Below are 19,978 nucleotides of genomic sequence, written 5' to 3' on the forward strand. Positions count from 1 at the left end.
CAGGCCCAGCCCATTGTGGCCCTGGTTTGGCTCTCGCATTACGTCACCTCAACTCAAACAAAAGCCTGCTCATCACGTCATCCTCCCGGCGCGCGCGGCGCCCGCCCCCCAGCCGCAGGACAATGCGGGGGGTGAGTGACAGCAGCTCCGGCCAATAGCGCTCCGGCTCTTGTTTGAAAGGCCGCCTTCGGTTTGTCCTAATCGCCAATGAGAGGCAGCGATGGGTGACAGCTGTGGGTTTGTACCAATGGGAGAGCAGCGGGGGCGGGGCTGGAGCAGGGGTGTTTATAAATAAGCGGGAGCGAGCGGCCAGTTGGCGGTGAGAGACGGAGGACGGCAGAGGCGGGCGAGCGAGCGAGCGGAGCGGAGCAGGGATCGGGATCGGCCGCTTGAAATGACCACTACCACCACGTACCAGGGCCTCGACTCCACGGGCCGCAGCAGCTCCAGGTAGCCGGGCGGTGGGCGGCCGGGCAGGTCGGTCGGTCGGTGGGTGGCCGGGCGGGCGGGTCGGTCGGTGGGTGGGTGGCCGGGCGGTCGGTCGGTCGGTGGGTGGCCGGGCGGTCGGTCGGTCGGTGGGTCGGTGGGCGGGCGGGCGGGTCGGTCGGTGGCCGGGTGGGTCGGTGGGCGGGCGGGCGGGTCGGTGGGTGGGTGGCCGCTGGCGCCGCCGTTGCCCTGGAGACGGGGTTGGTGCAGCTCCGGGGCGATGGTGAGGGGCCGTGTGACGGGCCCGGGTGGGGTCGGCCTCCGCTCTCCATCCTCCGGGCGGGGCGGGGGTGAGGTGCCGGGACTCGCCAACAAAGGGCAGTGGGCCGGGGTGCGGCCGCTGCAGTCCCCCCCACCTATCCTCCCTTTGCAGTGGGTGGGGTCCGGGCTCCTCCTCTGCCCCGTGTCCGCACTGGACACACCAGTCCGGGGGTGGGTGACTGGGCGCCCGCTGAATGTCGAGTGTTCGCCCCCTCATCCTCTCCGCCCCTCCCGAAAAAATGCTGCTCTGGAGTGTCACCATCTCCCCCCCCCCCCCAAACCCTGGTGATTCCTACTGTGGGGTGTGGCCCCCCCCCAAACCCTGGTGATTCCTACTGTGGGGTGTGGCCCCCCCCCCCCAAACCCTGGGGCTTCTTGCTGAATTATTAAAGCCAATTCGAAGCTGATTCTTTGAGGCAGACATAGTGTGTTTGGGTTATCATCACAGGCTGTGAACTGGGTGCATTAATGGATGAGTCGCTAAAATAGACTCAGTCCATTAACAGCTGCTTCAGGACATGGGTACATCTTTAAACTGCTGGAGCAGTTAAAGGCAATAACCCTTAATTGGACAAAATGAACCCTTTGTTTAAACCTTGTGGGAAAATGTTAATTAAGTTCTTTGTGTTCTGAGGGGTCTGTGTGAATGTAATGAGACAGCTGAATGGTTCTGACAGAATGGAGCTCATCTCGAGCAGTCTGTACTCATCTTCAACACAAATTGCCATCCATCTTTTATTCAGAATTTTCCCCAAGTGCTGCTGCTGGTGATTGCTTCCATTGTTGTTGGTGAATCTGTTAGGAGTGCTGAGGCGTTGAGATGACTGAATCAGCAATATTTAAGACTATAACAATTTGTGAAATTATGTTTTGCCCCAGTGAGTCGATTTTCCGTCCCAGAAACATGGGTGGGTCTTCCGTTGCAGGAAACCTTTGGCCTTCTAAGATTTCAGCTATGCTGTTTCCAGTTATGTTTGTTCAATCGTTGTCTTTTTCTAGGGGTGGGTGTGACTAATTAGGGGCAGGAACCTTGGATTATTGTGATCCACCCCCCCACCCCCCCAGCCTTTTTTTGAAGAGTAGGAGGGTGGATAAAGCCAGTTGTAGACTCTCAGATCAGCAAACAAATCACAGCCTGCAAACTGCACCCAGGATCTTCTAGCTGAAATGTAAAAATTGTGTGCATGTGGCTGTTTGGGTGTAGACCTTTTGTCTGTGGCTTGGTGCTATACCAGGTGATGATGGTGGTTGTTATGCAGTGGGGTGCTCAGTTAGTCTGTCTTTAATGAGGGTTTGCAATCCAGATTTGCTTGCTTGAACATAGTGCATATTCTGGCAAAACGCCCACTTCCCAGAATTTCTTTGCCATTAAATGTTCTGGTTTAATGTACAGCCTCTGGTGGCCATTCAGTAACTTAAACTCAGGTTTAAGTTAAATGCAGGGAGTGGTTGTGCATTTGCCATCTGCTATCTCATTGACTAATGTCCATTCATTGTCACTTTAAATGTGCTCCTGGTTAAAATGCTTACAGTATAGATACCCTTTAATTTATGCTAGGATGTTTACTAAGTAGGTATAGACAGATGACAAAGGTGGGATCTTGCTTTATGATCTGAAGTTTATGGTGCAGGCCTGGGAATGGAGTGTTTCAGAAGCTTGGTGAGAGACAGGAGCTGTGCTGCCCAGCCTTTCAGAAGCTGGGGAGGGGGTGAGAATGGTTGTCCTGAGCTGTTTCTGTTGAATAGCATGTTCATACTGGGACTTGTTACATGTGTGAGGTTATGGAATTCATGTTCAGCATTCAAGATTAGATTGGATGGAGAAAAAGGAATCCAAGGGATATGGGAGGGTAAATACTAACATGGACTGGCTGAGCTGAATGGCCTGTGTTATAGCTTCGAGATATTTCTGTGCATTTGGCTTCATGGTACAAATTGTGGCTCTCTAAGGTGTCACTTGTTCAGCTTGAGCATTGAAGATCAGGGAGGTGGGGGCAGAAAGAGAGGCTCTTTTTGAAGTCTGACTTTTTTCTTTTTAAATATAAACAATTGGGGCTTTTGTGTTGCCGTGACCATTATCAGCTATGGGCAATTTGTAACTCTTAAACCATTTGAATGTCACCTGAGACTAGAGCCCAAGTGTCCATGATGCTTCAATGTAATGTCACCATTGTTTCTGGTGACTAGCTTTAGAAGACCTATTAAATGGTTGCTTTGGTGTTTGAGTGAGAGATTTATGGAAGTTTAAATTCTTCATTTTACAAGCAGAGTGTTGCAGCCTCCTGGTGGCGGATCCAGCATCTCATTCGGGGTGGAGGAAAATGTCAAACCAGTGCATTCCCGTTCAAACAAGACGGCATCGAATATCTTTGGACCGCCAGTGGAAAACCAGCCCGTGGTTAGAAGAAGCAACCCACCAGGTGCAGTGCAATGTGTGAAGGCTGCTTGAGTAAACAGGCTTAGAGTTGCCTGACTAAGTTGAATTGCAGTCTTGCATGTTTCCTACAATCCCTCCTCTTCAAGCACACTTCTGTTTAAAAAGCAAGCCTGCTGCTGGAGGGTATTACACTGAATTGCATGGACACCTGTCTCAGTCCTTCACTTCCTGTATTTTATGTCATCAAGCTCCGAGCATGGAGGCAATCTCTGAGCATACCTTTGTGTAGAATGTCTCTTCATAAAGTTTGTGGTTTGTGTGCAACGCAGATGAGATCATACTTGTGTAGGTTTGTTGCCAGAACAGACATTGTGTAATGTTAATTACATAGTTACATAGATACAGCACAGAAACAGGCCATTCGGCCCAACTGGTCTATGCCGGCGTTTATGCTCCATGCGAGCCTCCTCCCACTCCTTGTCATCTAGCCCAATTAGCATATCCTTCTATTCCTTGCTCCCTCGTGCTTGGAACGTAACAAATAGGAGCTCCTCGAGCCTGCTGCACCATTCAATAAGATCATGGCTGATCTTCAACCTCTACTCCACTTTCCCTCCTGATTCCCTTAGAGTCCAAAAATCTGTCGCTATCGGCCTTAAATGCTCTCAAAAAATGAGCATCCACAGCCCTCGGGTAGAAAATTTCAAAGATTCAGAACCCTCATAGAATATTTATGGTACAGAAAGGCCATTCGGCCCATGTCTGCACCGGCTGAGAAAGGAGCCACCCAGCCTAATCCCACTTTCCCGCATTTAGTCCGTAGCCCTGCAGGTCACGGCTCTTCAGGTGCACATCCAAGTACTTTTTAAATGAGTTGAGGGTTTCTGCCTCTACCACTCAGGCAGTGAGTTCCAGACCCCCACCACCCTCTGGGTGAAAATATTTTTCCTAATTTCTGCTCTAATCCTTCCACCAATCGCTTTAAATCTATGTCCCCTGGTTATTGACCCCTCCGCTAAGGGAAATAGGTCCTTCCTATCCACTCTGTCTCGGCCCCTCATAATTTTGTACACCTCAATCAAATCACCCCTCCGCTGCCTCTCTTCCAAAGAGAAGAACCCCAGCCTATCCAATCTTTCCTCATAGCTAAAATTCTCCAGCCCTGGCAACATCCTCGTAAATCTCCTCTGCACCCTCTCGTGCAATTACATCCTTCCTGTAATGTGTTGACCAGAGCTGTGCACAGTACTCAAGCTGTGGCCTAACTAGTGTTTTATACAGTTCTAGCATAACATCCCTGCTCTTATATTCTACGCCTTGGCTAATAAAGGAAAGTATTCCATATGCTTCCTTAACCACCTTATCGACCTGTCCTGCTACCTTCAGGGATCTGTAGACATGCACTCCAAGGTCCCTCACTTCCTCTACACCTTAGTATCCTCCCATTTATTGTGTATTCCCGTGCCTTGTTTGCTCTCCCCAAATGCATTACCTCGTGCTTCTCTGGATTGAACTCCATTTGCCACTTTTCTGCCCATCTGACCAGTCCATTGATGTCTTCCTGCAGTCTACAGCTTTCCTCCTTGCTATCAACCACACAGACTATCTTTGTGTCATTCCCAAATTTCTTAATCATGCTCCGTGTTTAAGTCCAGGTTGTTAATATATGCCACAAAAAGCAAAGGACCTCGTACTGAGCCCTGCAGCACCCCACTGGAAACAACCTTCCAGTTACAAAAACACCTGTCGACCATTACCCTTTGCTTCCTGCCACTGAGCCAATTTTGGGTCCAATTTGCCACATTTCCTTGGATCCCATGAGCCTTTACTTTTTTGTCCAATCTGCATTTGGGACCTTATCAAAAGCCTTGCTAAAATCCATGTGGACTACATCAATCCTCCTTGTCAGCTCCTCAAAAAATTCAATCAAGTTAGTCAGACACGACCTCCCCGTAACCACCTCCTCCTCATCTCAGTCCTAAATGCCTGACCCTTTATCCTGAGACTGTGTCCCCTAGTTCTAGACTCTCCAGCCAGGGGAAACAGCCTCTCAGCATCTACCTTTCAAGCCCTCTTAGAATCTTGTATGTTTGAATGAGATCACCTCTCATTCTTCTAAACTTGGTTATAGGCCCATTCTACTCAATCTGTCCTCATAGGACAACCCTCCTATCCCAGGAATCAATCTAGTGAACCTTCGTTGCCCCGCCTCTAAGGCAAGTATATCCTTCCTTGGGTAAGGAGACCAAAACTGCACACAGTACTCCAGGTGTGGCCTCACCAAAGCCCTGTACAATTGCAGCAAGACTTCCTTACTCTTGTACTCCAACCCCCTCGCCATAAAGGCCAACGGACTTCATCCTAGCGTCTTAAAAGAAGTGGCTGCAGAGATAGTAGATGCATTGGTATTCATTTTCCAAAATTCCCGAGATTCTGGAAGGCTCCCATCAGATTGGAAAATAGTGAATGTAACTCCTCTATTCAAGAAAGGAGAGACAGGAAACTACAGCCCAGTTAGCTTGTCATGGGGAAAATGCTAGAATCTATTAAGGAGGTTATAGCAGGGTACTTAGAAAATCTCCATGAAATCAGGCAGAGTCATTATGGCTTTGTGAAAGGGAAATCGTATTTGACTAATTTATTAGTTCTTTTGAGGAAGTAACAAGCAACGTGGATAAAGGGGATCCTGTGGATGTGGTGTACTTGGATTTCCAGAAGGCTGTTGACAAGGTGCCACATCAAAGGCTACTACACAAAATAAGAGCTCATGGTGTAGGGGCTAACATTAGCATGGATAAAGGATTGGTTAGCTAACAGGATACAGTTAGTAGGCATAAATGGGTCATTTTGAGGTTGGCAAGATGTAACGAGTGGAGTGCCACAGGGATCAGTGCCGGGGCCTCAACTATTTACAATCTATATCAATGACTTGGATGAAGGGACCGATGTATAGTTGCTAAATTTGCCGATGACACAAAAGTAGGTAGGAAAGTAAGTTGTGAAGAGGACATAAGGAGTCTGCAAAGGGATATGGATAGGTTAAGTGAGTGGGCAAAAATTTTGCAGATGGAGTATAATGTGGGAAAATGTGAACTTGTCCACTTTGGCAGGAGGAATAGAAAAGCAGTATATTATTTAAATGGAGAGAGATTGCAGAACTCTGAGGTACAGAGGGATCTGGGTGTCCTAGTACATGAATCACAAAGTTAATATGTAGGTACAACAAGTGATTAGGAAGGCAAATGGAATGTTGTCATTTATTGCAAGGGGAATGGAATATCAAAGTAGAGATGTTTTGCTACAGTTGTACAGGGCATTTTATAATATGGAGAACAGAATAATGTGCACAGTTCTAAGTGTGGTCTAACCAAAGTTTGATTCAAGTTTAACATAACCGCTCTGCTTTTTCAATTTCATTTCTCTAGAAATGAACCTCAGTGGTTGGTTTGCCTTTTTCATGGCCTTATTACCCTGTTGCTACTTTGCACAGATTTGTGCATCTGTACCCCATGATCCCTTTGCTCTTCTGTCCCATTTACTCTTCCTATCCAAGCTGTATGTGGCCTCCTTAGTCTTCCTTCCAAAATGTAACACCTCATATTTATCTATATTGAAATTAATTTGCCAATTACATATTTTGCAAGTTTATTAATGTGATCTTGTGCTTTCAGTTTTCCCTCCGTATTTATGATACCCCCCCAATTTGGTGTCTGCAAATTTTGAAATTGTATTTAGATTCCTGAGACCAAATCGTTTGTGAATTGTGAACGGTGGTCCTAACACTGATCCTCTGGAACACCACTTCTTGCCTTCTGAATAACACTAGCTGTCTGCCAGTTCCTTTTCTAATGAATTTTTGTGTATATGTAATACTGCCTCTATCTCTTCCCTTACTACTTTTAATATGCATGGATGCAATCCATCCGGACCAGAGGTTCTAGCCTCAAGTTTGATTAGTTTATCAGTTATCTTTTTTGATCTCTTCTAATGTCATGTCAAATACTGAGGCAAAATTTCACTTGTTATCTGAGTTTGTCTTGTGCATCTTTTAGTGGCCCTATCCTGGTTTTTTATTTGTCTGTAGAATATTTTACAATTAAAAAAAAAAAAAATTCTTTGATTTAATTTGAGTTCCTGTTTCGATCTTATTGTTAGTTATGCCACTTTTTTCTCTACAGCCATTGTTATCTCTAAATTGTACAGCTACCCCACCTTGTTGCCTTCCTTCCCTAGCCTTTCTAAATAAGTTCTATCCTGCAATATTTAACTGGCAGTCCTGCTCTTTATGTAGCCATATTCACTTATCCCTACTACATCTGGTTCCTTGCTATGAATTATTGTTTCTAGTTCCCCGTTTTGTTTCGGATGCTATGCACATTGCTATACAGGCAATTTAATTTGTCTTTATTGTTCCCCTCACTTTATTTTTGAGACTATGGAGAAAACTATACAGATATTCCTCCCCCTCCATTGTGTTTGAGTGTCTCTGACATGTACTCCAGCTCAAGAACTGAGCTGGAGTGACTTAAGACAGACATTTACTGCAGATGTGGCAATCCCAGACAGTTTCACTGTCCACAAACACTTGTACTACAGTCCTGCAACACTGCATGTTCTGTCATAGAAAGTTTATGGCACAGGAGGTGGCCATTCAGCCCATCGTGTCAGTGCTGGTCAAAATAAAGCTACCCAGCCTAATCCCACTTTCCAGCACTTGGTCTATAGCCTTGTAGGTTACGGTGCTTCAGGTGCACATCCAAGTACTTTTTAAATGGGTTGGGGGTTTCTGTCTCTACCACCCTCTCAGGCAGTGAGTTCCAGACCCCCACCACCCTCTGGGTGAAAAAACCTTTCCTCAGCTCCCCTCTAATCCTTCTACCAATCACTTTAAATCTATGCCCCCTGGTTATTGACCTCTCTGCTAAGGGAAATCGGTCCTTCCTGTCCACTCTATCTAGGCCCCTCATAATTTTATACACCTCATCTCTAATCCTTATTTATTAGTTAGTTTTAGAAATAAATTATTGCTAATAGAATCACTTGATGTCTAGCATTAATTAGCCAATGGATTAGTTTGACTTCAAATTAATTACTCTTAGCGGATACCTGGTTAACGTATAGCTGATACCTTTTAATGTTGGCTTCCTCTACTTAGTTTATTTTGTCCCTTTAGATCTGTTTAGCCTCTTGGGTCTATTTGTTTACCTAAAGGATATTATGCTTTTAATACTTGAGATGAATGATAAATTAAACACTCCTCAATCTGTGCTAACTTTGATGTCACTTAGTTTTTCCCTTTGTCTGGTATCTGCTGCTGCTTCTCCTTTTAAACTTAGTAATACTCTGTTCCAATACACACAGATTCGTGGGGGTATGAGGAATTTTGTATGTTGGGAAGTGAAACTTGAGGCCTGTTGGGATAATTGAGGGATTGGACTATATCTCAAGGAACAATCTAATGTGGAAATACTTAACTGGAGGAGGGCTAATTTCAGTGAGTTAAAAAGGATCTTGCCCAGGTGGATTGGAATCAAAAATTGGTCGGCAAAACAGTAATTGAACAATGGGAGGCCTTCAGGGAGGAATTGGGTTCAGGTACAGAGTAGACACATCCCTATGAGGGGGAGAGGAAGGGCATTCAAAGCTCGAGCTCCCTGGATGACTAAAGATGTGGAGAGTAAAATGAAACAGAAAAAGGAGGCTTATAATGAGTGTAAGGTTCATATTACAACAGAGAACCTGGCTCAATACAAAGTCCAGAGATCATCTTAAAAAAGGGAATATGAGGGACAGAGTATGAGACTAGATTAGTGGCTAATATAGAAGGGAACTCAAAAGTCTATTAGGAACATACAAATAGTAAAAGGGTAGGCAAAGGAAGGGTGGGGCTGATTTGGGACAAAAAAGATGATCTTGTGGAGTCAGAAGGCATGGCTGAGGTACTAAATGAATACTTTGCATTTGTTGTCACTAGAGAAGAGGATGCTGCCATTGTAGCAGTAAAGGAGGAGGAGGTAGTAGTGGTATTATAGGGTAAAAATAGATAGAGGTACTAAAAGTAGACAAGTCACATGTCTGGATGGGATGCATCCTAGGTTACTAAGGGAAGTAAGGATGGAAATTGTGGAAGACTTGGCCATGATCTTCCAATCTTCCTTTAAATATGGGGACGGTGCCGGAGGATTGCAAATGTTACACCCTTATTCAAAAAAGGGAGTGTGGGAAAAAAGGGCAGTCAACCTAATGTCGATGGTGGGGTAACTTTGAGACAGTAATCTGGGACAAAATTAATTGGCACTTGGAAAAGTATGGGCTAATAAATGAAAGTCAGCACGGATGTGTTAAAGGAAAATCATGTTTGACTAACTTGATTGAGTTCTTTGAAGTAATGGAGAGGGTTGATGAGGGTAGTGTGGTTGATGTGTATGGACTTTCAAAAGGTATTTGATAAAGTACCACATAATAGAGTTGTTAGCAAAATTAAAGCCCATGGGATTAAAGGGACAGTGGCTGTGTGGATACAAAATTGGTAAGAGACAGAGTGTAGAGTAGTGAACAGTTGTTTTTCAGACTGGAGAGAAGTATACAGTGGCGCTCCCCAGTATTAGGACCACTGCTCTTTTTGATATATTAATGACCTGGACTTGGATATAGAGGGTATAATTTCAAAGCTTGCAGATGACATGAAACTTGAAAATGTAGTGAACAATATGGAGGACAGTAGCAGACTTCAGGAACAAATGGGCAGACACTTGGTAGGAAGAATGAAGAGAGGCAATATAAACTAAAGGTACAATTTTAAAGAGGGTGCAGGAACAGACCTGGGGGTGCACAGACACCATCTTTGAAGGAGTCAGGACAAGTTGAGAAGGCTTTTTTTAAAAAAAAAAGCATATGGGATCTTGGGCTTTATTAAGAGGTGTAGAGTACAAAAGCAAGGAAGTTATGCTAAACCTTTATAAAACACTGGTTAGGTCTCAGCTGGAGTATTGTATTCAATTCTGGGCATCACACTTAGGAATGATATGAAGGCCTTAGAGAGGGTGCAGAAGAGATTTACTAGAATGCTACTAGGGATTTGGGTCTTCATATATGTGGGGAAACTGGTGGTCTCCTTAGAACAGAGAAGGTTACAAGAAGATTTGATAGAGGTATTCAAAATCATGAAGGGTCTTGGTAGAATAAATAAGGAAAAACTACTTCCAGTGGCAGAAGGGTCGGTAACCAGAGGACACAGATTTAAGGTGATCAGCAAAAGAGCCAGAGGCGACACAAGGAAACTTTGTTACGCAGCGAGTTGTAATGATCTGGAATGCACTGCCTGAAAGGGTGCTGGAAGCAGATTGAATAATAACTTTGAAAAGGGAATTGGATAAATACTTGAAGGGAAAACATTTACAGGATTATTGGGAAAGAGGAGGGGAATGGGACTAATTGGATAGCTTTTTCAAAGAGCTGGCACAGGCATGATGGGCTGAATGGCCTCCTCCTGCACTGTACCTACCATGATACTGAGGGTTTGGGTAGCAGATGGGCTGAGGTGGGGATAGAGACAGACGATATTGTGGAGATGGCAGTAGGCGGTCTTTGTGACGGAGGATATGGGGTCGGAGGCTCATTTCAGGGTCAAATAGGATGTCAAAGTTGCGTCGAGTCTGGTGCAGCCTTTGACTGGCCAGGGAGGGTATGGAATTGGTGGCTAGGGAACAGAATTTATGCTGGTGGCTGAAGACAATAGCTTCAGTCTTCCCAATGTTTAATTGGAGGAAACTTCAGCTCATTCAGGACTTGATGTTGAAGCAGTTTGACAACACAGGCAGAGGGGTTGGGAGAGGTGGCGATGAGAGAGTTGGGTGGTAACATGTTTTTTAGATGATGTTGGCGAGTGGCAGCATGTAGATGAGAAATAGGATGGAGCCAAGGACAGATGCTTGGGGGAACTCCAGAGGTAACCGGACGGCAAGAGAAGCTGCTGCAGGAGATTCTCTGGCTATGACCCGATGGGTAAGAGTGGAACTGGGGAGGGCAGCCCGATCAACAAGGCATTGGAGGCGTCAACCATGTCAAAGGCTACAGATAGGATGAGGAGGGATCATTCACCATGGTTATTCATGTAGCATGTCATTTGTGACTTTGATTTGGGCTGTTTCAATGCTGTGGCAGGGATGGAAACCTGATTGGAGGGATTATAAATTCAGTTCATGAATGTTGGACTTCAACTTTAGAATTTTTTGTTCACTTGAAAAGGCAGCTTTCATGTGCATGCATTTCCAGGTAGATTTAGTTCAATTAATGGATGGCCATCAAAATCTCTAGTATGGTACATTCCTGGCCTGGTGTGTGCACTGGCTGCTAGCAGGAGATTAGCTTCAGGTTGTTATAAATCCTTGCCTCAGAGAGCTAGTAGCAATATGACACAATCTAGTGTATGTTGATAACAATGCCTTGTGGGACAGTGACCAAACTCTTGTGGTGCTACTGAGGCTTACTAGAGACTGAACTGATCTGTAAGGACTTGTTTTAAGTGCCTTCTTTGCTATTACTCATTGTATAGTTATCACCCTGTAAGCAAATGTTTTCCTTGGCACCATTTGTTTAGAGTTGGAATCTGAAGATGTGGAAATGCCTCTTATATGCTGCCTGGTTCTTATTTTTCTGCCATTTCTAGGTGGGAAGAGCAGCGGCATCTTTGGATCGGCTACCACTGAAGCAATGGATCCGAAGCAACAGAGAAACCCTCCTGGTGGCAAGACAAGTGGCATCTTTGATACTGTGAAAATGCCTCCCCAAACTCTAGTAAACACCTTTTTAAACTATTCAGTCAATATTGAACTGGATTTGTAACTTCAACTTGTGTTTTGCTGCAGAGTATTTGGGTGTCTTGTAGTACACGTTGGGTTGAAGTTGTCTCTGGCTGATCGAACTGGTCTCGGAGCCTTTTTTTAACATGTCACTTCCCATTATTTTTAAGCTGGTACAGTGATAGTGGACATTAGTGCAGTCCTGTGGGGTGATATTCAGCTGTAGTATAGCCAAGCAAAGATGTTACAACACAGGTAGCAACATTCTGAATCTTCCCTCCAGAACAATGCAGAATAAATTGAACAGACCTGAATAATGTCCAGTAATTGGTTTCATTTTAATAATTTAATCCAAGTGGGAAGAATGTGGGAGATTCCTTTTTTGTTATCGAAGAATTATGGTTACCATTGTAATAAGATGCAATTCTATATGGGCATGTTCCCAATACTGGCTGGACATGCCAGGAGAAACTTCTTTACCCAGTGAGTGGTTAGAATGTGGAACTTGCCAGCACATGGACTGGTTGAAGCGAATAGCATAGATGCATTTAAGGGAAAGCTAGGTAAACACTGGAGGGAGAAAGGAATAGAGGGTTATTCTAATAGGGTTAGATGAAGAGGATGGGAGGAGGCTCGTGTGGAGCATAAACACCGGCTTAGACCAGTTGGTTGAATGGCCTGTTTCTCTGCTGTAAATTCCATTTCTATGTAATTCACTTGAATATTGTGAATGAAGTATATTTACACAATCAGTGATGGAAATAATTAGTCAGTCTGTAAATAAAGACTGGTATGAACCGAACTATAAGATCACTAAAGATTTTAGTACGGTTGGAAAGAAAGTTTTGGTATTTTAGTATTTAGCGTGCCATGGATTTTCATTTAAACTATATGGTTTTGACAGTCAGGTTTAATTCTCAAAGGCCTAGCAACTTTTTTAACTTGACAGGCACTGGAACAATAATGGGATAAAGTGCCTTTAATGAGCCAGCCATTGAAATGGTTATCCTTGTTTGGGACAATGGGTGAGGTATCACATTCTGACACTTCCAGTGAGCATTCACACATGGTGTTGGAAGGGGCTGCATTCTGTGAAAGGGCTGTCTGGCTGGAACCCACTCCTAGGAGTGTGGTAGCCAGTTTGATTTTTGGCTCAACTAGCCAATCTTTGGACATGGAGAGCTGATGGAAGGTCAGAGGTCAAACGTTGAGATCTATTAAGGGAGTCACTCGCTGAGTGAATTCTCTCCAATCGAATTGGGTGCTGACTCTTAGGAGTGAGTTTGAGAAAAAGTGAAGAGAAATTTAATTAGTGGATTGGGATATGAATGCTTTGCCAGTGTGGTTGATGCACGGGCATTGCACCCTTTTAAGGATGAATATTTGAAGCAGAGGTAGATAACAGGTTGGGGGAATGTAGGACACTGGGATTAATTTTTGATTGCTGTAATGGAACCAGCACAGATATAATGAGCTCCCATAAACTGTTCTGTAAACTGCCCCCTCAGGTGAATGTAAAAGGTCTCATCTCACTATTCTCTTTGAATAGTGCTATAGGATCTTTTACATCCACCTGAAAGGGCAGACAGGCCCCTGGTTAACGTCTCATTTGAAAGACTGCACCTCTGACAGTGCAGCACTCCCTCGGTACTGTACTGGAGTATTAGTTTCAATTATATGCTCAAGTCTTTGGCGTGGGGCTTGAGTCTGTCATTTTTCCTCACAAAATGTATTGCTTCACGCTGCATTAAATATCTCATTAAATTTGATCTGCCTTCTGCCCAATCTATTAACCTGTAAGTCACTTATCCTTTTCAGTTAACTGCTCCCTGCTTTTGTAATCTGCAAATTGATAGTTTGCCCCCATGTCAAATGCAGATTATTTAAGAGCAATGGTCCCAATACTGACCACTGTTTACATCCCTCTAGTCAAAACATTCATTAAGCAAAACTACGTTGCTTATCTTCGTATCCCTGCTCGCACATTGCCTATCGTACCAGTGCCTTTATTTTTTTATCAACAAGTCTCCTACACAACACCTATCAAATCTCCTGACAATCCCCACACATCCATTGCATTTCTTTTATCAATGCAGTCAGAGCTAATGAACTTGTTTAAATTACTCTCCTTTTACAAATCCATTTTGACTGTCCTTAATTAACCGGTGTCTTTCCAGGTGAGTATTTTATTGTAGACTGCATGCCTTCCCCACCCCACCCCCGGCATTGTATGCTGTCAAGGCATGCTGCTTTTCCACTGATTTGCTAATCTTTTCAGTACTATACTTATGGCTATCTGATGCGATTACCCCATCTCCTTGAACCTGTTCATTCCCACTTCCACACTCTTGTGAAAATCATGGCAAAGTATCCCTGCCATTCCTTCAGTGATTTCCTTTTTCATCTCTAATTGGCACTATCCTTTTTTACTTTTTGTTTATAAAATCCTTCATATTTCCCTTTGTTACCTGCCAGTCTTTTACAACCCCTCAATCTTTCTAGTCATTTTTTTGTCCTTCCGTTTTCTGTATGCTGCTTGATTTTCCTTTAACCCTGGTATGTCTTGTGCCTCTCCTTGTATGTTTGATTTAATTTGAATTTCTTTACCAAATCCAGCAATGCCTCCTTCCTCGTTGGGCTGTTCTTACACTTTTCTAACTTGTCTACATATCGCTTCCTCTCTCCTTTCCCTTGTTTAATGGAGTAACAGTTCCTGATCTTTAACCACCCCAGTGATCCCAGTGTTGTAGTGCTGTAATGGAATTTTTGCTGGGCACTGCCACTCCTCACTTTTACTGTCTCCTGAATAGTTGCTAACCAGGAATATTCTACTCAGTCATGCCCTAACCTAAGCCACTTGTTAATGGTATCATAGTAGAATACAGCACAGAAGGAGGCCATTTGTGACTGTGCTGGCTCTTTGGTAGAGCTAACTAATTAGTCCCACTTAGAATCATATGTTACAGCATGGATGAAGGCCATTTGGCCCATTGAGTCTGTGCTGGCTGTATGCAAGAGCAATCCAGCTAATCTCACTCCCTGCCCTATCCCCAAAGACCTGCAATTTTTTCCTTTCGAGTATTTATCCAGTTCCCTTTTGAAGGCCATGATTGAATCTGCCTCCACCACTCCCTTGGGCAGTGCATTCTAGATCACAACCACTCGCTGTGTTTAAAAAAAAAAAAAGTTTTTCCACATGTCACCTTTGGTTCTTTTGCCAGTCATCTTAAATCTATGTCCTCAGGTTCTTGACCCTTCTGCCAACTGGAACAGTTTCTCTCTATCTACTCTGTCTAGACCCTTCATGATTTTGAATACCTCGATCAAATCTCCTCTCAACCTTCTCTGTTCCAAGGAGAACAATCCCAGCTTCTCCAGTCTATCCATGTAACCGAAGTCCCTCATCCCTGGAATCATTCTAGTAAATCTCTTCTGCATCCTCTAAGGCCTTCACATCTTTCCTAAAGTGCGGTGCCCAGAACTGGACACAATACTCCAGTTGTGGTTGAACAGTGTTTTATAAAGGTTCATCATGACTTCTTTGCTTTTGTACTCTATGCCTCCATTTATAAAGCCCAGGATCCTGTATGCTTTTTTAACCACTTTCTCAACCTGCCCTGCCACCTTCAACAGCCTGTGCACATATACCCCCAGTTTCCTAGAAGTAAAGGGAATTAGGGGTTATGGGGAGCTGGCAGCAAATTGGACATGAATTTAGATTTGAGGTTAGGATCAGATCAGCCATGATCTTGTTGAATGGCGGAGCAGGCTCGAGGGGCCAATTGGCCTACTCCTGCTCCTATTTCTTATGTTCTTATCTCTCTCTTCCTGTACTCTTAGAATTGTGCCCTCTAGTTTATATTGCCTTTCCTTGTTCTTCCTACTGAAATGATCACTTCGCATTTTTCTGCGTTAAATTTCATCTGCCACGTGTCCGCCCATTCCACCAGCCTGTCTGTATCCTCTTGAAGTCTATCACTATCCTCCTCACTGTTTACTACATTTCCATGTTTTGTATCATCCGCAGATTTGGAAATTGTGCCCTGTACACCCAAGCACAAGTCATTAATATATATCAAGAAAAGCAGTGATCCTAGTACAGAACCCTCTTTCCCCATAGTCCTGTAAATGTTTTCCCTTCAAGTATTTATCCAATTCCCTTTTCAAAGTTACTATTGAATCTGCCTCCACCGCCCTTTCAGGCAGTGCATTCCAGATCATAACAACTCACTGTGTAAAAAATGTTTCCTCTTCTTGCCTCTGGCTCTTTTGCCGATCACTTTAAATCTGTCATCTGGTTACTGACCTTTTGGCCACTGGAAACAGTTTCTCCTTATTTACTGTCAAAACTGTTCATGATTTTGAACATCTATCAAATCTTCTCTTGCTCTTCTCTGTTCTAAGGAGAACAATCTCAGCTTCTCCAGTCCCTCCACATAACTGAAGTCCCTCATCCCTGGTACCATTCCAGTAAATCTCTTCTGCACCCTCCTAAGGCCTTGACATCTTTCCTAAAGTGTGGTGCCCAGAATTGAACACAATACTCCAGTTGAGGCGTAACCAGTATTTTGTAAAGATTTAGCCTAACTTCCCTGCTTTTGTGCCTCTATTAATAAAGACCAGGATGCCATATGCTGTTTTAACAGCCTTCTCAACTTGTCCTGCCACCTTCAAAGATTTGTGTACATGCACCCCAGGTCTCTCTGTTCCTGCACCCCCATTAAAATTGTACCATTTAGTTTATATTGCCTCTCCTCTTCCTACTAAAATGTATCACTTTACACTTTAGTGTTACATTGCATCTGCCATGTATGTGCCTGCCCATTTCACTAGTCCTCCTATGTCCTGAAGTCTGTTACTATCCTGCACATTGTTTACCACATTTGAGTTTTGTCATCTGCAAACTTTGAAATTATACCCTCTACACCCAAGTCCAGGTCATTAATATATCAAGAGCAGTGGTTCTAGGGGAACACCACTGTATACTTCCCTCCAGTCTGGAAAACAACTGTTCACCAGTACTGTCTGCTTTCTGTTCTTTAGTCAATTTTGTATCCACGCTGCCACTGTTCCTTTAATCCCATGGGCTTTAATTTTGCTAACTAGTCTATTATGTGGTACTTTATCAAATGCTTTTTGAAAGTCCATATTCACATCAACCACACTACCCTCATCAACCCTCTCCATTACTTCATCAAAGAACTCAATCAAGTTAGTCAAACACTATTCTCCTACAACAAATCTGTGCTGACTTTCATTTTTTAGCTCATACTTTTCCAAGTGCCAATTAATTTTGTCCCAGATTATTATCTCAGTTTTCCCACCACCGACATTAGGCTGAATGGCCTGTAATTGCCATGTTTATCCCCCTCCTTTTTTGAATGGGTGTTCACAATTTGTGCTTCTAGTTTGCCAGTTATGTTCACATACTTTCTCTCATTCTGACCTATTTCTAGAAAATATTTCAAAAGCAAAATAGTGGGTGCTGGTCTAGAAAATATTTGTTGTCCTTCAATGCCCCATCCAGCTGTATTTAACTGAGACTCCAGTGAGGTTTTGCTGGCTATGTAACCATGGGAGGCACAGACAAAGCAAATGTTCACCTGACATGAACACCCTACTAAGAGGTGGCTAAATATTGATTAGGAGCAGAACCCCCTCCTCACTAATAGGAGTGCCGTGGTCAATGGGGAACTCCTATTTAAAAACATTCAGCACAGACCAGGAATGTGGCTTAGCCACTGGGAAGGTCCACCCAAATATTGGTAGCACTGAGCAGGGGTGTGAACCATGACTTTGTATAGTCACCCTTGGAAAAGTGGGATTAAATTCCTCCAGCATTGACCCAACTGAATTCACGGCTCTGCATGGACCTGGGATCTTGCTCTATAATAGTCTAGATTTAGCGACTCCCGTGTGGCAAATTTGTCCCACTGAGCCTCTGGGGTGTGCTTGTAAATTGCTGTCATAACTTCTCATCAAGCAGCTTAATTATAACTAAAATTTGATCAACTCTTCAATGTGCTTCATACAGAATAGATAATATTGCCCACTTATTTGTTTGCTCCTATTATGCATTGATTTTTAACTATGAAATCATTAGCCTTGATTTTTAGGCTAATGACATTTTATTGCTTTTTTCTTTTTAGGGCGTTGCAACTGGGGAAGGTGAAAAGTGCCCAGGTTCATGTAAGTAAGATTCTAGATTAACTGGCATGGTGGAGATTCTCATTCAGCATCTTCCACACTTTTCCTGTGTGCACTTTCTCTCTCAACCGTTGTCCTTAAAAACAACCCAAGAAGCTTGTGGTTAGTGTATTGAATAATGGATTAGATGTTGGGTGCCTGGTATCTTTGTTAGTTGGGTTTCCTCATGCAGTACTGTCCCAATCTTGCTTCCATATGTCATTAGTTACTGGGATACATGCATGTGCATGGACTAACTGCACTGTTAACCATTCTGAACTGAGACTTTGCTATATTTAAGGCAGTTTTACTGCGGCCTAACAGCAAGTGTGATTCTCGTCTCATTAGCTGGCTCCTGTGATTTGAAGCTGGTCCACATTTTGCATCATAAAAGCATGTAGGCCCAGTTTCAGTCATTGCAGGTCCTAAGACTCATTTTATTCGAAGTCCGTAACTTACACTCGCCTGTCCTGTGGAAACCCACTGCAGGAGCAATGTCAATCATTGAATCTTAAGTGGCACTTGAAAAGTCATTAGAGTACTGCTCTCCCAGGACTTGATCAATAAGGTAAAATTGCCTTGCAATGTATAGGAGCTAGGGCTTGAAAGGGCCATTGGTGTACAGAGGAGCTAGGAAACCTTTTCCGAGTAACTACTGGATTTTAACGGCAGACGTGTGCAGCAGTTTGTTCTGGGAGTGGGTGGGGTCCTCACTCATTTGGCTTTGTTGTACTTGGTGCATATGCTGCCTGTCAGTAAATGCACTGAAGAAGTCTCAAGTTGGGGAAAGAATGGCTCCTGTAGAATTGCAGAGCAGTGTCATTAGCTACTGGGATATGTGCATGGACTAACTGTTCTGAACTGAGACTTTGCTATATTTAAGGCAGTTTTACTGTGGCCTAACAGCAAGTGTGATTCTCTTGTCTCATTAGCTGGCTCCTGTGATGTGAAGCTGGTCCACATTTTGCATCATAAAAGCATGTAGGCCCAGTTTCAGTCATTGCAGGTCCTAAGACTCATTTTATTACAAACACAGTGCTGTTACCAGGTCACTTGCTATACACTCAGTTCCCTGAACTTTATGGATCCCAGCTGATGTGTTGGGTATATTGTGCACAGTAGCATGCTTTGACTGGAAATGCTGACCTCTGCATGTTGAATCTTTAACTGGTATTTGTTCAAAATTCTCCAAATGGCTTTATACTGGCTTCAGGTTCCACTGACCACTTCAGTATTTTCAGAATACTGGCTCCAGTCTAGTTAAATGCATATTCCCTTTCAAGTGGACATATTTTTAAAGCTTTTAATCTCTGACTTGGTTCACACATTATCCTTTAATTGGCTCATTGTTTTTTACACTGCTTTAACTAAAGTTAAAACTTAATGAGCCTTTTCTGAATCCAGCTGTCAGACAAATCCAGCCAGGGAGGTGCTGGTTGGATCTGCTCCCACTCTTCCACTGGTCGTTTTAGTTCAAGTTCAGGAAGAGTGCTGTCTGGTGTTGTTTGCATTACAGGAACCAGCTGTCTTATCCTGCTGCTAGATTAGTCTGAGGAACAGTTTGAGCCCAACGCCCTCATCGACTTCAGACTAAAAGGGCCCCATTTTTGTAGTCTGCTGCTCTCACCTAGTCACACTCCCTCAACACACATTGAAGGAATTATGCACCTAAAGTATTTGAGGTAGTACAGCTGGTTACTGTGCACTCAATGCATGTTCTACTGCTGGTATTTTATCTGATAAGCAGTTCAAACCTTGCATTTTATCAGCTCAGTGGTATCTATCTGACACCTGGGTTCAATGGTGGATCAGTTAAACATCTTAATGCACATTATTGTGCTTCAGTGTATGTTTTGCCAGGATTGTA

The 19,978-nt window shown here is 43.7% G+C and overlaps 1 protein-coding gene across 2 annotated transcripts in view; it reads left to right on the forward strand.

The window, feature by feature from the left end:
- The first annotated feature begins 299 nt into the window (after positions 1 to 299).
- jpt1b (Jupiter microtubule associated homolog 1b) overlaps positions 300 to 19,978 on the forward strand; it is a 42,195-nt gene continuing 22,516 nt past the window's right edge. Inside the window, exons 1-4 of one of the 2 annotated variants that reach the window (XM_068004434.1) lie at positions 300 to 450; positions 3,013 to 3,167; positions 11,793 to 11,920; positions 18,075 to 18,114. In XM_068004434.1, coding sequence (XP_067860535.1) covers positions 395 to 450; positions 3,013 to 3,167; positions 11,793 to 11,920; positions 18,075 to 18,114 — 379 coding nt within the window. In that variant the 5' untranslated portion in view covers positions 300 to 394. The remainder of the gene's footprint in view (positions 451 to 3,012; positions 3,168 to 11,792; positions 11,921 to 18,074; positions 18,115 to 19,978) is intronic. The other variant, XM_068004435.1, reaches the window with a different exon arrangement.

The sequence above is a fragment of the Heptranchias perlo genome, chromosome 23 (genome assembly GCF_035084215.1).
Source record: "Heptranchias perlo isolate sHepPer1 chromosome 23, sHepPer1.hap1, whole genome shotgun sequence".
Classification (NCBI taxonomy): domain Eukaryota; kingdom Metazoa; phylum Chordata; class Chondrichthyes; order Hexanchiformes; family Hexanchidae; genus Heptranchias; species Heptranchias perlo.